This window comes from Ips typographus, linkage group LG1 (assembly GCF_016097725.1).
Source record: "Ips typographus isolate SLU linkage group LG1, UJ_Ityp_2.0, whole genome shotgun sequence".
Classification (NCBI taxonomy): Eukaryota; Metazoa; Arthropoda; class Insecta; order Coleoptera; family Curculionidae; genus Ips; species Ips typographus.
Genome location: NC_138422.1, coordinates 4,657,138 through 4,673,521, shown reverse-complemented (window position 1 = coordinate 4,673,521; position 16,384 = coordinate 4,657,138). Strand labels below are relative to the sequence as shown.

At 33.5% G+C, this 16,384-nt stretch overlaps 2 protein-coding genes across 2 annotated transcripts; both read right to left on the bottom strand.

The window, feature by feature from the left end:
- Positions 1 to 720: 720 nt before the first annotated feature.
- Positions 721 to 2,049, bottom strand: LOC145726728 (uncharacterized). The gene is made up of 2 exons (XM_081975952.1): positions 1,892 to 2,049; positions 721 to 1,827 (listed from the first exon to the last, which is right to left on the bottom strand). The coding sequence occupies exons 1-2, from the start codon at positions 1,929 to 1,931 to the stop codon at positions 815 to 817; spliced, it is 1,053 nt and encodes a 350-aa protein (XP_081832078.1). The 5' UTR covers positions 1,932 to 2,049; the 3' UTR covers positions 721 to 814.
- Positions 2,050 to 8,109: 6,060 nt separating this feature from the next.
- run (segmentation protein runt) lies at positions 8,110 to 13,111 on the bottom strand. The gene is made up of 3 exons (XM_081979738.1): positions 12,153 to 13,111; positions 10,299 to 10,463; positions 8,110 to 9,274 (listed from the first exon to the last, which is right to left on the bottom strand). Exons 1-3 carry the CDS (start codon positions 12,607 to 12,609, stop codon positions 8,787 to 8,789), a joined length of 1,110 nt encoding a protein of 369 aa, XP_081835864.1. The 5' UTR covers positions 12,610 to 13,111; the 3' UTR covers positions 8,110 to 8,786.
- Between the last annotated feature and the right edge of the window lie 3,273 nt (positions 13,112 to 16,384).

Below are 16,384 nucleotides of genomic sequence, written 5' to 3'. Positions count from 1 at the left end.
CGGCATATTATTGTAATTGAGCCCCACCCACACACAAAAATGCAAACTAAAAAAGTTGCCAACAAAAGAGTACAGCTACAGCTCATCTTCATCATAAAAAAAAAAAATCTTTTGGTTGTATCCTCACTGACAGTTGGGATGGAAATATTGCATTTTGGTTTACGTTTTGAGGGAAATAAGAAGTCTTTTAAGTTTCAATTACTGTTCAATTAATATTTAACCGACCGCTTTTGACAAAAATGCTGAAAAAGCTACATTTTACAGTCTTTTACCTAAGTTATACGGTATAGTTTGTTTGAGTCTAAAACGATCACAATTCCTACAATAAAATGAAAACACTATGCAACACAAAAACGATCAGAGTCTTTGTTTCCTTATAGCATAAATAGAAAAATAAGAAGTGGGAAATTTTAATAACAAACTATTATTTTGGTTTGGTGTTAACAGCTACTAAGTATTATTATGTTTTCCATTGCCTTATTATTATTAAAGCTTACATTCTAAACATATTACTATGCATTCAGTTTTATTGATGTGGCATGCGGTACATAGGTAGTTTTGCATGGTATATGGAAGAATTATATCTTACTGGATATCCGTGATATTTCTCTCACCAACTTATTCTTGTGTGTAAATCGCACTTAAGCTACATGTGCTTAAAATACTAAGGTATTTTTACTAAAAGGACACTCTTGTAGAACATATTCAATAAAAACAAAGTTCTGTAGAGACCTGTTTATTTTCAGATTACAGTTGCTTATTTGTTAACATAACAGCCATAATGAGCAGATAGGAATTTCAATTACCGTTAAGCTTAGAAGATGATGTCGCTGTTCTTGCTGTTAGCCCTCTCAACCAAAAGTTGGATCTTTTGGATGCAAAGATCGCAAGCGTTAGCTTCAGTCACTGGGGTGGATTCAACAGAGACAGCTGGACGGTCAACTGGTACAACAGTTTCTCCTGGCAAGTTGCGAAGGACTTCTTCAAGGAGGGTCCTAACGTATTGAACACAGATGGGGTCAGCAGAATCAACCTCAGAGGGCAAGTGAGAGGGGTCTACGAGGTCAGATTCGATTTCAGAAGGCAAGTGAGAGGGAGCTTCTACATCTCCAGATTCAATTTCAGCAGGCAAGTGAGAAGGAGCTTCTACATCACCGGATTCAATCTCAGAAGGCAAGTGAGAGGGGTCTTGGATGTCTCCAGATTCGATCTCAGAAGGCAAATGAGAAGGATCTTGGATGTCTCCGGATTCAATTTCAGCGGGCAAGTTGGATGGAGCTTCTACATCACCAGATTCGATCTCGGAAGGCAAGTGAGAGGGGTCTTGAACATCTCCGGATTCAATTTCAGCTGGCAAATTGGATGGGGCTTCTACATCTCCGGATTCGATTTCAGCGGGCAAGTTAGATGGAGCTTCTACATCACCGGACTCAATTTCAGAAGGCAAGTTGGAGGGGTCTACAACATCTCCGGATTCGATTTCAGCGGGCAAGTTAGATGGGGCTTCTACATCACCGGACTCAATCTCAGAAGGCAAGTTGGATGGAGCTTCTACATCACCGGACTCAATCTCAGAAGGCAAGTTGGAGGGGTCTACGACATCTCCGGACTCGATTTCGGAAGGCAAGTTGGAGGGGTCTACAACATCACCGGATTCAATCTCAGTGGGTAAGTTTGAGGCGTCGACTTCGGATTCAATTTCAGTGGGCAAGTTGGAGATCTCAATTTGGTCCCCGGAAGGCAAGTTGGAGATTTCAATGGCTCCATCGGTTTCGATGTCAACTGGCAAGTTGGAGATTCCGATTTCGCTCGTTGGGAGAGCAAAACCTAATGAAGAAACATTTTAAATTACAAATTGTTGAAGTAAACTTGTCATTTATAAGTAACTTACCCTGAACCAAAGCAAGAGCCAAAACAATGAATACCTTCATAATGCTTGTTGTTTTTCGCTGAATAAGCTGAAACTGATGCTATGTTTGGTTTTTAGAGTATTATTTATACTACCTAAATGGTTATACAGTTCTGACGTAGCTAGCCAAACGACTTACTTTAAATTGCTCTGCTTAGAAGTATATTTTAATCAGTTTATGTTCATTTATAGTCGTCAATAAAAAATTGCTTGGACAATACAGGAGAAAGGATTAGTGAACAATATCGCTAATAATTAAACTATATTACTGAGACGATTCTGGTCATTATTTACTTTAGATAAGGTGTATAAACTTAATAACGCCATAAACAGATTTAGAAAATAAATTTAATTTTTATGGAATTGGAAGTTTAGCAATCTAATATAGGTTTTGTGGTATAGTTATTTTTTACCATAATTCCTTTTACGCAGAAATAGTCTATGAGGGCAAAAACAGTGAGGTTTCGACATACAGGAATGACTGTGATAAATGTGATTTTTACTTAAATATTATAAGTTTTAGCCTAAGAGATTTCGACAAAGTTTTGAGAAACAATAGTGTCTGATCTACTGAAACACCTTTGGGCAGACTGCACACCAAGGCATTAAACGAAAGTTATGCGATATTTGGTATTTTGTTCAGTTTTTTCTTAGTTAAAAAAACCCACAACAGCACTAAAGTAAGCTAGTTGGAAATATGGAAGATCATGTATGTTAAATGTTTCATGTCGATGCGTACCTGTACTTAGTGTGCAAGAGGTTTTAGAGGTCTGCAGACGATCTATTTACTTGTAAAACTTGAGGGAATTCCTTACTAAAGATTTTAACGGTAGACGCTATATTTACGGAAGCCATGTTATTAAAACAAACTTTTCTTTTACTTTCATCCCTAGAGTCATCTCGCAAAATATTTTGATGTAATTCCCGGGCACCCTGTATAGTGTAGAATAAAGCGAGAACAGAAATATCAGCATCAGGATATCTGAGCAAAATGAGTATGTGCTTCATAGTATAGATTACCGTGTTTGATATACTGAATGTTAAAGTTTAAACAATTAGTTTGACGGGCACAAATAATTTGAAACGTATGATACATAAATTAACATAATTGAATTTTCCCACCCTAGTGCGGAAAAAAGTGAGGGAAAGTTATATATCGAGAACAAAAATAGTGCGGGAATGTTATCATTCGCTTACTTTGCACACTTGTTAGGAAAACTACTATTTTTCTTAGTTTCTTGTATGGTAATATTGAACCGAATGTCACCAGCCATGTGCAAAGCTTAATGTGCCACTTAGTATATTGACGACATTCAAGCTTAAGCTCGTCTTTAATGCAAATCTCTATTGTTTTACTATCGTCTCCTTACTTTAGAACAATCTTTAAAAAATTAGGAACTTGGAATTGGATTGCACACTTGTATCATCGGACACAAGTGACCAACAGGTGTATAATTACAGACCCTGCCAAGAGAAGTACGGTCAACTTCATCCTTGGTCCTAAGTTTGGACTACCCCTCACTCCTGATGAAGTGCACGTTCCAACGATGGTCAAGGATTTGGAATACTGCATAAGCAACCAATCTATCAGTGAAGAGGACAAGAACCTTATTAGAGGAAAGGCTGTTAATATATTTACCAACTTCCTCAACAGTTATCAAACACCCAAATAATATAGAATCCTCCTGAACAACGTTACAGCCACTAGACAATTCTTGAAGGCCAATAACCGACATGTGTTAGTGGGAAAATCCGATAAGAAAAATTCTACGGTGCTAATGGAGACACAGGAGTACAAGAATGTTATTTTGGATATGGTTCGTTTCTGTTTTAACTCAAGCTATTTCACTTACAGCACTTTGTACCTTCAACTGGATGGTAACGATATGGGAAATCCTTTAAGTCCGACCTTGGCCGTTCTTATAACCGATCTAGTTGAATCGTGCTTAAAAAAATTACTCTTTACCGTGCCCTTTTTTAAACTACCTATACGTGAATGACTCTGTTACCCTCCTCATCCCACGACTACCCAAGCCGTTGAAAATCTCTATCTCTAGTCGTTTACTTCATTGGTTGAAGTGTCGTGATCTTATGTATATCATTCATGTAATGACGATTGTGAGCTTCTCTCTAATTATGTCTGTCTTATTTATGTCTGAATATTTGACTTCATTTTTATAAAAATAGCATTTATATTATTAATAAAAACTGTAATCTTACAGGCAATAGTGAACAAATGTTACATTAAGAATATCATGATTTATTTTCGACTATTATATTCATTAAAAGTTTCATCAAATAAAACGCGTGTAAAATCGTTCGACTGCAACATCAGAAACAAACCGCTCTATGGCCAAACTCTCACCCCACAACTTTCCGTTGGAAGTTGAAACAAACTCTGTTGCGTCGAGAGGGCTCCCGCAACGAAAGTTTTGATACGGACGCAGCGATGCGTGCTCGCAAAAGGGCTGGATGGCATAAACACACACTGGGCGACGGCCCTACATTAATCATAACACGAAACTACTCGAAAGGCCCTAAATAGAGTCATTTCGGGAGTTCGTGGGGCCGAATCACGCCGGATTCGGTTGCACAGCTGTTACATGCATCGGATGGGGTCCCTTTGTTTGACACCGATTACGGTGCGGACCTACAAGCAGTAAAATCACAATTTTTTCTCTCCACACAAAAGTTTTCTACAACTTTGTCTCGAAAGTCATCGCTAATACAACCATTACAATCAAAAATTTATAAAAGACATGTTGCGCAGTCTTATTGTTGAAAAGTATCTACTTGCCAAGCAAAAGGGGTTAATACGCATGAAACTGCGCTCTGCGTTTCCCCTTCTAAACAATACGCGTAAGAGCGTAATATATGGGGTTTGATTTGAGATTTTACATTCGAGTATTGATTTATTTCGCGTACATTTTCTGTTTACCAAAACGACTTATTCTGATGCTATCAGTGTCTGACACGATCTGATGGAAATCTCAATGAACTGATGCTGTCGAGTTGCCGAAGTGACGTGCAACCGATTTAAAACTTTGTCGATTTATTTCTCACTTGTAATGAATTATATGTTCTTCAGTTTCATTTTGCCTTTTATTGCGCTTTGTACGATAAAATGGTCTTGTTCAGATTGATATTTGTAAGAAATTCGAGTTTAGAAAAGTTTAATAACTAAGCTTAAACTAGATGACTATGATAATCGTTACCAAAGTACTGAAAAATTATATTGTAATACTAGTACAAGTTTTCAAGAAAGTTTTTTTGTATATAGTTTATATGTGTGTGTTATGATTGAAATAAAAAGTTGTAATCTGTTAATAATAATAATAAAAAAGTTAGCTGTCTAGATACTGCCTAAAACATATTTCGATAAGTATCATATACAAATTCATGTAAATTTGTAGGTATATAGAAGTATCTAATTATACCCTATTTTATAATGATATCGACGATAGCATTACTTCGGATAATACTGTATTTAAAATAATGTTCGTCAGTAGGTAGATTTCACCAATTACATTTGAATTTACTAATTTTTGAGTAAGTCTGAACATGCAACAAAATTATAATCTATAATTTAATAAACAATATGCACAATGTTCAAAAAGTCTGGAATATTGCAAATATGTCGAAAACTACTGATTTTATTTTTTTCAAAGTTCAGTCATTTTTATTAGTATATTATGTAACTAGTGCTGTAAGAAGCATTTTACGCACGATATGGAAAAAGTTGAAAATTCAACGATTTACAGTGTTACTTTTTTTCTGAATCAAAAACATTATTTTATGTAGTACGAAAGTTTTATTAACTTTAGGATTCAGGAAAATTGATAACAATATAACATCATATTGCGATATAGCTATCATTGTTACTCCTACCATTGTTATATGTGGGTACACTTTACCTTTGAAAAAACATGAGTTTTAAATAATTAAGTAGGTAAATAGGCACATAGGAACTTAATTACTTATTGGAATTTTTTTATATCATTCCTTCAAAGTTATAAAATCGTTGAATTAATCTTTATGAGTACTATTAAAAGTAATATACAGGGTGTTAGGTTTGAATTAAGAAAGTTGGTATACTTTGTGACTGACCCTATTTATGCTTGTCAATAAAAGCCGTATTTTGCCGCAAGTATTAACCTAAATGTTTAGCTGTAACAATTGTAGGCCATCTTGTTTTTTCAAACACTATTGTATATACAAAGTTTTAGTCAAGTCATAAACTGTAAATAGTACATCCAAAAATATGAGAAATGTTTCTATAATCACACCATTTAAATGCCCATTTTTTTAAGAAATAGGTTGCCAAATTTGAAAAAATAATATCGTTTTTTATAAATATCTCCGGATCCGTCTGTCACACTATATGAGCAAATTTTGCAGAAATAGTTCCCAAGAAATGCAATAAAAGTGTTTTCTGAAGCTTGGGAATGTTCTACATCAAAAATTAATACTGTATAAATACAGGATGGCAAAAACGTACCGCCAGGCATTACAGGGAGTGAAAAAACTTTTCGGTAAATTCAAAAAACATACTTATGCAAATTGTCTGACAGCAATTCGAGCATTTACTTATCTAATAAGTTTTATAACAAAACGAACGAATTGATTTGGCCATTTTTTGTCACACTAATGTTGGAGACTGTGGTTGGAGTTTCAATGGTCCATATTTTCTAAAAGAGTGGATCGAGTATTCAAAACCAATTGAAAAATCCATTTGAAAAACTTTATGGAATGTATGTATGGAAAGGTTTAACTATGCTTTTTGCGTCAAAAAGTGTCACCCTATTAAATAAACTTGACGTCGGTATATACCATGGATATATGGATCTTCTTGCGAAAATCACAATTACTGTGTCGCTGCCGGCCGTTTGTGATATCCAAGTTTGTTTCTGTCTTTCCTTTTTCAGGTTACATCCGTATATGTTTCACTATGTGTATGTCAGAAGCCGAACTGCCGAGAAATATATTCAGAATGTGACAGTCACATGCTTTTGTCAACTTGTTTTGGTACATTCAGTCAACACTTCTCTTGAGAATCCCGTTCTTTGCTTTCAAGAATTAAGGCCCAGTTGATATTTAAACCTCCTCGCATGCAGATGGAGTGACATGCCTGATTAAGCCAAAAAGCAGAAACACGTGTCGCCGGGTTATCATCCTTCTTCATTTCTGCTTCACCTTTTTTGCGGAATTAATCAATAAACTCTATCATTTTTTTTGATGGTTCTAACAGAGGACCGTCGTGAAGAAACTGCACGTATTTCTTACCTGTGATATGTTTACTGATGTAAAAGTATATCGGCTAGTAAATTTATAAATATGCATAATATGTTAAATATTGTTCAAATCACCTTGAGTATGTAGTAGAGGAGACAAGATTGCTGAATAGATAATAAAGTTATTAATTATTTGCTTGCTTACAAGGTAGTAGGTTGGTCGTAAAAGTCTATATTTATCATGATACATTTGATAATGTATAATTTTAGTAGCATAAACATTTTACTAAATGTGTTGGTAGCTTTATCTGTAAAAAAATGGATTTAGAAAGCGTCGTGTGGTTTCCTTTGCACACGCACAGTTCTAGTAGTAGTGAGGTTTCTGGTTCTTCTCCGCAGAACCTGCAGGTTCTGTTCTCTTCTAGGCCTACGTTCCTTAGGTGTTCTCTATGTCGGCAATGACCCGTTAGAAACCCCGTTAATGCCCATGGCCCATGGGTTCGGAGTATTTGGTGCAGAGGCCCGTAGACTCCTGCTCCAGTCCCTGTCGTTGAGTAACATCATTAATCAGCAAACCTCATTAAGAAACGGTATTTCAAACACTATTTCGCTCATTAAATTCGGCTGAGGCATTTCGGAGATATAGAGTGTGAAAAATTACCAACATTTTGTTGTCTCTTGTTAGTTTCACTATAATTACGAAATTTCTTTTGTTATAACTTCTAAAGTATGTTAACTGTATTAGTCTAAAATTGTGTTTGAAACACCCTGTATAGTTTATGAGGTAATATTTTTTTAACGGTTTTAGTTCCTTCATTCAAGAGGCCAACAAGATCATCCTCTTGTAACATCAGTTTCTAATCTGTCTACCTGAATTAGCCCCTGATTTTAATGAGCTGAAAAAAAGAAATACAGCCCTCTCTGGCTTTCATTAAACATTTGTATTGGTTATTTAATAAAACAAGCAAATATTTATTAATAAAGTCGATTTAATTTTCACTATCGTTGCAATTGCTATCTTTACATCAATAATAACACTATTATGGTACAAAAATATCTAAATATCTATAAATACTGTTACAGCTGCTATCACAAGTTGCAGTACAGGTTCCGTAGACTTTTAAAAATCACTAACATTAAATATTACTTTTATACAGCACAGAGACATACATATTTACATTTGTACAAACAACGCAACTTAGAACTAGATAAAATTTGTATTAGTGTATAACAAAACCTTATTAAACTAGTGTAGTATATGCCGATGCCCTACAAGTGCCAGTACAACAATTTTGCTTTTATACGAGTACTATAGGTATAGGTATTTGGTAGGAACAGTTCATTCACTAGATTGATAGAGTAATAAATTATTATAGCGGGGTTGAAATTTGTTTTACCTGCTCTAAATGGTTGGTTTTAACGGTTTTAAGTAGTTTAAGTTATCTCAATTTTGCTTTTCTGTTGAGGTTGCCTCCTTGTTACTCCATAGATTCAGTGAATGCAACTAATAAGTGTTTTGGATGTCACATTAAAAACGTATCTGTTTTTTTAGTTTGATTTTCAGCATGGTTCAATTTAGTTTTAAATAGTAATAATGATTATTATTTAAAACCAAATTTAACTGGTAGGGTTTATGAGTAAATCATTTAATAAGGTCGCCAAACATTTTTAGGCGACGCTCTTAAAATTTTCGTTCGGTTTGGACTCTGTTCCGTCAATGGCCTAGTATGTTTCAGCTGACAGTTTCTAGTTGACTCCAATTTCACAGATTCTTTATCTTGCACTGTAGAATCCGGATGTTGAGCTTCTTGAAGCAACAAGTTCGCAGGCTTAATAGGGACAAATGCCGATTTAACCACGTCTATATCTTCATCATCAGAGCTTCGATCCGTATCCATGGTAGAATGTACCTTTTTCTCTTGAGGGCTCTGCGATAAGGGACTAGTCTTCTGATGGGTCGCCGTCGGCGATATTCGCTCTATGGGTGAACGATTGGGCACTATTCGGGCGTCTTCTTTAGGTACTAACACTTCGGGCGACGCTGTCCCCACACTGGGTGGCGGCACTGGCAGAAAGTTGGGCGGCGGCCGGAAAGCTGGCGGATACGTCGGCATCGACATGTAAAACTCCGGACCTGCAAACAAGGCCACAATTAAAATATAGTAATTAAAATGGGAGAGAGCGTCGACCATATGTGAACCGAAATTAAATATTCTTTTGATCTCGGATTTTAATCAAAGTGGGGTCTGATTTAAAAGCTCTGTTTGAGTGAATAGATCGAGATGAATTGGTCGCCAACGGAAACTAGAAAGAGAGGTTTCAGCTGCGGTGTTGCTTTTTTTGTTGGTCCAGTATTTATTAATTACATAGCAAAGACACGTACAGGCATAATTAGATTGTGATTGAAACGTAATTTAGAGTCTTTTTCTCGGTCTTTTTACTTTTGTAGTTCAGGAAGGTTAAAAATTGGCTATTGATTTGAATTTTACTTGTAAACCATTGTGTTTTTTTTATTATAGGTTAGCTTTTGTTAAGTTGATAATTATAATTATTATTGATGATGAGTCTCGTCCCTTATTTTAGGTACATTTTTGACAAATTTCAGGAACAGTATGAAGCTCTAACTAAGGCGTTGCCAAATGCTGCTTTTGGTGGTTTTGAACATTTGAAAGCATTCTGCATTTTTTTAAGAAAAAACATGGTCAGAACAGTTTTATTAGTGGTTACAACAAAACTAGGCAATTTAAGGTAAAAAATGGTAATTTGACAGATAGAAATTTTAAAATAGCGGGACATTTTCAAACACAGTTTTACCAGACAAACAAGAAAATGTGTTTTTTTTCAGGAAAGGTATGAAGCCCTAGCAGTAAAAAAACACGGCCCTAACGAGTTATTGTAAAATAGTGTGATGTTGCCAAACTTTGCAAAACTGGACTAAATTCTTTAAAACGGAATTCAATTCAATGATCATCAATAATAGGACTACCTATATTGAAGTAATGATGAATTTTTCCAACAAAACGTTGGTAAATGTACACACCTAATACATTCAGAATGATAAACTAAGTTTTTGAAATAACTGACAAAAGGTTCCGTACACAGTTCACATTAGTCATTTTTGTCGATTCTATTACTATTTTAAAAAAATGTTTATTTACCTTTATTCATTGGAGAATGAAGTCCATTTGGCGGTACAATCGGATTGCTTCTAGGTCTCATATAGTCTAGTCCATAAGAAGAATATACCGAGTCAATCCACACAGAATTGAACAATAACGGACTAAACGCATTATGCAAGCCCATTCCATAGCCAAATTGGAAATCTGCAACAAATCGAGACAATGTTGGTAAAACGCAGAAAAAAAATCGTGGGAGGGTGTAAACCATTTTAATGTGTGTTATGTTTAATAAACAACCAGAACAATACTATTAAACCAAACATAAACATGCGAACAGGGCATAAACAAATAAAAGTTTTAATAGTTTGGTTGGGTTTGTCGGCGTATAGAGTTCAGTCAACAAACGTAAAATATTTTATGTTTATTTTAATCCGAGTTTAACTGGTTGGCAGCATGTGTGTACGCTTGGTCGATTTACTATCGAAATTAAAATTTTATTCCAGTTTTTCTGCTCCAGCAGTCGTTTAATCTTTTATAGTTTCCCTGCTATCAAATGATCCAAATTAATTGTAATATAAATAATATACTAATATAGAGTGTTTCCTGATTAGGTCCTACTTGTTAATATTTAAGTGACAGCAAATCTGCAGATTGTTTAGTAAAATTTGGTTTTTTTTTGCTACTACCATTTTTAATATGCTTGTGATTATAATTAATATAGAGTGTATTAAAAAATGCACTTATTTTTAATCAATCAAGTAATCGTTAAAATTGTCGTCTTTTGGCAATAATGTATGGTTTAAGATTTTACTAGTTTTATATGAGAAATATATCAGTTGGTAAGTCTTTCTTTTCTGTTTGAAACTGAAAAAAAAATTTTGGAAATCTAAAACTGAAATTTCAACTAAAAAATGCAAATTTTAAATATAAATTAGAAAATCAATATTCAAAAAATAAAAATCAAAATTGAATGTTGACTGAGTAATCCACAGTTACAAACTCAAAATATGAAAAAAAATGATTTATTAAGTCAATTTTAGTATTTTAAAACAAAAATTTGCACTAAACAGCAAATTACCTACAAGCTTTCAAAACTAAAAAAATATAAAAGGGTTTTTTCGTAGTTCAAAAGAAAGAAAACCAGCTGAGAAGCAAATTTTAAACCTTGAAAATCATACTTCGTTCAAGTCTAAACTATCTTTTGAATTAAATTAAGTCAGTTTTTACACTTTGAAAGTAAAAAAACTTGAAAATGGTTTGCTCACCTAAATTTAAATTCTAAATCATTTTTGGTAATTAAAGTAAAGTAGTTTCAGTAACAAAATAATAAATACTCATTATTTTGTTACAAAATGATTGACAAGAGAATAACTTTTATTATGCAGTATAATGTCCACAACAAGAAAGAAGGCTTCAAATATAATGTAATTTAAAGAGGCTCCTATTAAAAAATTAAAAACTAATCAATATGTTTAGATTCACACTGTATTAATTATATTAAATTTCTTTGGATAGTGCCTCATAGCCGCTCATAGTTGAGAAAGTCTAATCAATAACCAATATCTCAATAACTGTTGAAACTAGATAGGTACCTACCTATATGTAGCACGTGGCAGATAAAGTTTGATGCAGAACTTAACAATGTAAACCGAAAAAGGTGTTTCTACTAGAAAACATTTCTTTTTTCCTTTATTTCAGGTATGGGCTATAGAACACTACTACAAGATACCTAAATACGAACAAATACACATTAATTTGAATACATCAGCAAATTGAAGGAGATCATATGATACCCAAGTTGGTAAAACCATGTGAAGCCCTGTTTTCATGTTACATGTTAAAAATACCATTTTTTCAACTTGTTTATAAAAACCACCAAAAATATTAACTTACTAGATTTGGTTCTAGGTTCTCTAGGTCCATCCACAGTTACTTTAATAGCTTTATTATACGTAGCTACTTGATAAAAAGCTGAACAGCTAATGGTGATTGTAAGACTAAAGGATTTTCCTCTACCACTTCGTCCAACAAATCTCAAATCATTGAACTTGGCTACTTGGTTCTTAGTGATCGCAGTGCAGTTCCTCAATTCTGCGCTACAATTTTCATCGTTGCCAGCCTTTAGTGAAACAATAGTACCATCAGGAATATCGTCCAGTACTACCACTTTAAAGGCTATAGGCAGGCTCTTGTTGGATCGCCAATGATTTGGTAAGGCACTGCACAGTATAGCAGGACTACCGGTTTGCACTAGTTCACCATGGTATTCCTGGAGAGTCTCTAGATAGCTGTTGTAAATATTTGCCATATTTGGTAGGATGTTATTGTTCTGGTTGACTGGTAAATGCATTTGTGTAACCGAAAAAGTCTTATGACAACCTAGCACACGTGCACAAACCACCGAACTAAATATCTCACGAAAAACTAAACTGTCCTGAAGAACTTTTCGAAGTCGTCCAGCCGCGTGTTTCTAACGAACTAAGACTGTCAGTCACTTGGAATCCTCACACTTGGACTGACTAAACTAACCCAGAGCGGCAGTTTTTTCTGATTCACCCTTGTGTTACGTGGCTCCCCACCTCCTCGATCGCGTAAAGGAGGGTAGTTTTTAAATAGCAGAGTGTGATTTGTCCCCTTACAATAGACGGACAGAGCGAGACGGATAGAGTCTTCGGCACTTTTAAAATCCGAACAGCGAACAGAGACGGTCTATCCCATTTATTCGTCCACGGGACAGAGATCGACTATGCCGGTTTTATTGATGAGTTAAGAGAAAAATAGGCGTTGGTAGTGAATGAAAGTGAGACGTGTGCATGTTTTAAATTTGACGCAGATCAAAGCTCGGCCGCTCGTTTGTTGAAGTGAGATATACTCTTTGGTAGAGTTAAATATGTGTAAGCCAGGGCCGGAGTTACAAAATTTTCTGAGAAGATATTAAAATAACTGCCAATTTTATTCGAAAGTGTTAAAGCAGGTTTTACGCCGCGCTTTGATGTCAAAGAAATTCAAGAAGCTGCTGCAAGGACGAATTTTATCAGTGTCAAACAAAATTTTATGTCAAATTTACCTTCAAATAATTTTATGTCAAATTTTTTACCGAATAGGACAGGTTCTATTTTTATCCAACTTATTTGATCAAACTGGCCGTTTTGCGTAATGCCAACTGCCAACAGACAAAAACGAAAAAGTGAGAGTGAGACCTGCAGAAATCAATACATAAACACAGTATTCAGGATGATTATGAAATTTCAAAATAAAAATATCAAGAATACCAGAAAAACATGTAAGAATAATTATTATCACCCAAACCCTAAATTCACTTGCTTTGGTTGGGCAAACTGTTTTCATTGACAGCTTTGACATAAAAGTTTGATAAGTGTAAAATCAAATCCCTTTATGCTACAAGAAGTTCAAGAATTTATTTGAAGCATAAAATTTGATAAAATAAAAGTTTTTGATTTAGGAGTAAGAATTCAAATTACAAATTCTAAAATAAATGGGACAATTTCAAACTCACCTGAAAACTGTCATCTCTGTCACAATAAACTATCAATCTTAATGCCATTTGTCAAACTCATGTGATATTTAGGTACGTTTTCATTGTCTGCTACATAAATGTTAAGTTTGAGCATAAGCGGGCTAATTACCGAAAATTCTTAAATCTTAAGTGAGCATAAACCCACCATATTAAGAAGCTCGGTAATCTCGGTCTAAATTTGAATTTTCTACAGTTATTTTTTGGGTTTATCTTAAAGAATAGCTAACCACAAATTTTGTTACATTTTTTTGTTATTAGGTTACTCCTATACCTATAATAGATCAAAAAGAAAGTTGAAAAAAATCCAGAAATTTCGTCACAAAATCATTCTGAAAATCGACAATTTTACGAATCGAACAAAAAAATGCTGGTGAACTTATGCTAAGTGACATTGGTACTTAAACCATGGAATTTTAATTCTAGTAACTGAGATCACGTTTTTGACACGGCTAGGTTACATTTAGGTTTATCGTACTGAGAGCAAGGATTACTTTCCTAGAAAACGCAGTTTTTTTAGTGTAGTAGGTATGCTTCTTCCAAAATGGACGTTAACATAAGAAACGCATAAACATAAACTTATACGGAATTTTTTCTTCAAACTCTCATTTATAAAAGAGGCACTATTGATTTTACGTAAACCAGTGTCTTTCACTTCCACGTTAAAACTGGGTACCTTAAAGCATTAGAGTATTCTACAGCAAAAATTACTTCAGGTAATTTTTCAAAAACCGACTGTTTTAAAGAAAATGATATTTTATAATCTGGAAAACGTTTTTAATAGCTATTTATGATATAAGTGTTAAAAGTGCGTTTTTAAAGCACGCATGTGAAAGTCAATTCGCATGAATGCCTTAAAAACACTTTTTTCTACAAACGCATTAAAAATTTTAATGATTTTTTATATTTGAGAACTTTTTTTTCTACAAACAGTCAAACCAGTTCTATTTGTCCATATTTGCAGAACGATCATTGTTGCTCTCAAAAATAAATTTGTTTAAAAGCTTTTAGCTCTCATCCAATTTAAAAACATTTTGTGAATATAATTTTTAATACGTTTTAATATCAACTTCGTGGCATAAATAAATAAAGAAGGTTCCATAGAACAGATTAATGAGGCTGCAAGAAAGAACAATAAAACATCTTAAGGCTGTAGAAAACGTTTTTAAAGCATTTTTTCAGTATAACGTGAAAGTTAGGGGCAAAAAAACATTGTCAACCTAAAATCTCCTCTTGCTTTATTCATCAAAATCAATCCACTTGCACTATAAAATGCATTTCCCAAGAAACTGTTCTTGCAAAAGTTGGTCTCAAGTGTGACAAACAGTTCCGGAGATATTTACAAAAAAAATATGTTTTCATCTTTTTTATCCTGTGTCTCGCAGAAGGGACATATTTAAGAAGGTATGTTAAAAAGGTAAATATAAAAAGATAATATACATACTCGTACACTATCTGTATAAACAAATTTTATTTGTGGCTGTGTTTTTTCTGAAGGTAAATTCATGCACACAATGTGACCCAATAATAAAACGAATACCAACCATTGATTATTTTGAAGTAGAAATTCTTATTTTTTTTTTAATTTTTGAGTTTATTATTGAGTTTTAAGTAAAAGTTATGAATTAATTTGTGAAACTGATTTGTGATTATTAATTATTAGACTTTATCAGCCGTAGGATACAAAAAGTCGTTTTAAGACAAAAAAAATGAATAGTACCTAACGCTGTGCGCACGTTAAAAAACGCAATGTTTTATTAATTTAATTATTATTACATTGATTTAGTTAAATATTATTGAAAAAATAAAAAAACGTCAAATACAAATGTTAGTATAATTATACAGGGTGTATTCAATTTTTTTGATTTTGGCACCTTCTTTAAATTACATTATATTTGAAGACTCCGTTCTTTATGCAAGAATAATTATGCTGTTGTCAAATATTTTTGTTTTAGTAGCAATAATAAAAAAGAGAAAATAATTTTTGGCATTTCCAAATGCCAATACATAAATCAAAATATCTGTTTTGGTGATATTTATTCCCTATAAATTAGTTAAAAAGTATAAATTTTTAATAACAGTAAAAACTAACGCGGTAACACTTTCTTTGCTGATTTTTTTTTGTCATTTAAACAGTTAAAATTATATACAGTAATAAAACAGTTTCAATTTTAGTTTTCAATTTTAAACATCGACTTAATCACACAAACATTGAAAATTGTATCTACTAGGAACCGTAAATTATGTAAATTATTTTTTTACCTTTCTTAACTTTAAAACTATATCATTTTAATTTGTGAGTTCAAATTTTACCTTCAAATGAATGAAGTTAATTAAAACTTACACCATTTTGGTTAACCAAGGTAATTGCACTTGGGAAGAACTTTATCTGGATGCCTAAAGTATGACATTGTACCTAATGTTTGGGAATTATTTTTCTGTTTCAATCCACAAAATTATCAGAAATACGTCATTTCTAAAGTCACAGCTATTTCCAGTAAAGTTTATTCCAGAGCATATAATATTAATTTGCCATTTATATTAAAGAAAAAGTTTTTTCTAAAACTTTAATTCAAAATAAATAACAAGA

Coding starts and splice junctions, on each gene's coding strand:
- LOC145726728 (XM_081975952.1), bottom strand. CDS start 1,931: ATGAAGGTATTCATTGTTTTGGCTCTTGCTTTGGTTCAGG. Junction 1,828..1,891: donor GGCTCTTGCTTTGGTTCAGG/GTAAGTTACTTA, acceptor TTTCTTCATTAG/GTTTTGCTCTCCCAACGAGC.
- run (XM_081979738.1), bottom strand. CDS start 12,609: ATGCATTTACCAGTCAACCAGAACAATAACATCCTACCAAATATGGCA. Junction 10,464..12,152: donor AGAACCTAGAACCAAATCTA/GTAAGTTAATAT, acceptor GATTTGTTGCAG/ATTTCCAATTTGGCTATGGA. Junction 9,275..10,298: donor TCATTCTCCAATGAATAAAG/GTAAATAAACAT, acceptor CCTTGTTTGCAG/GTCCGGAGTTTTACATGTCG.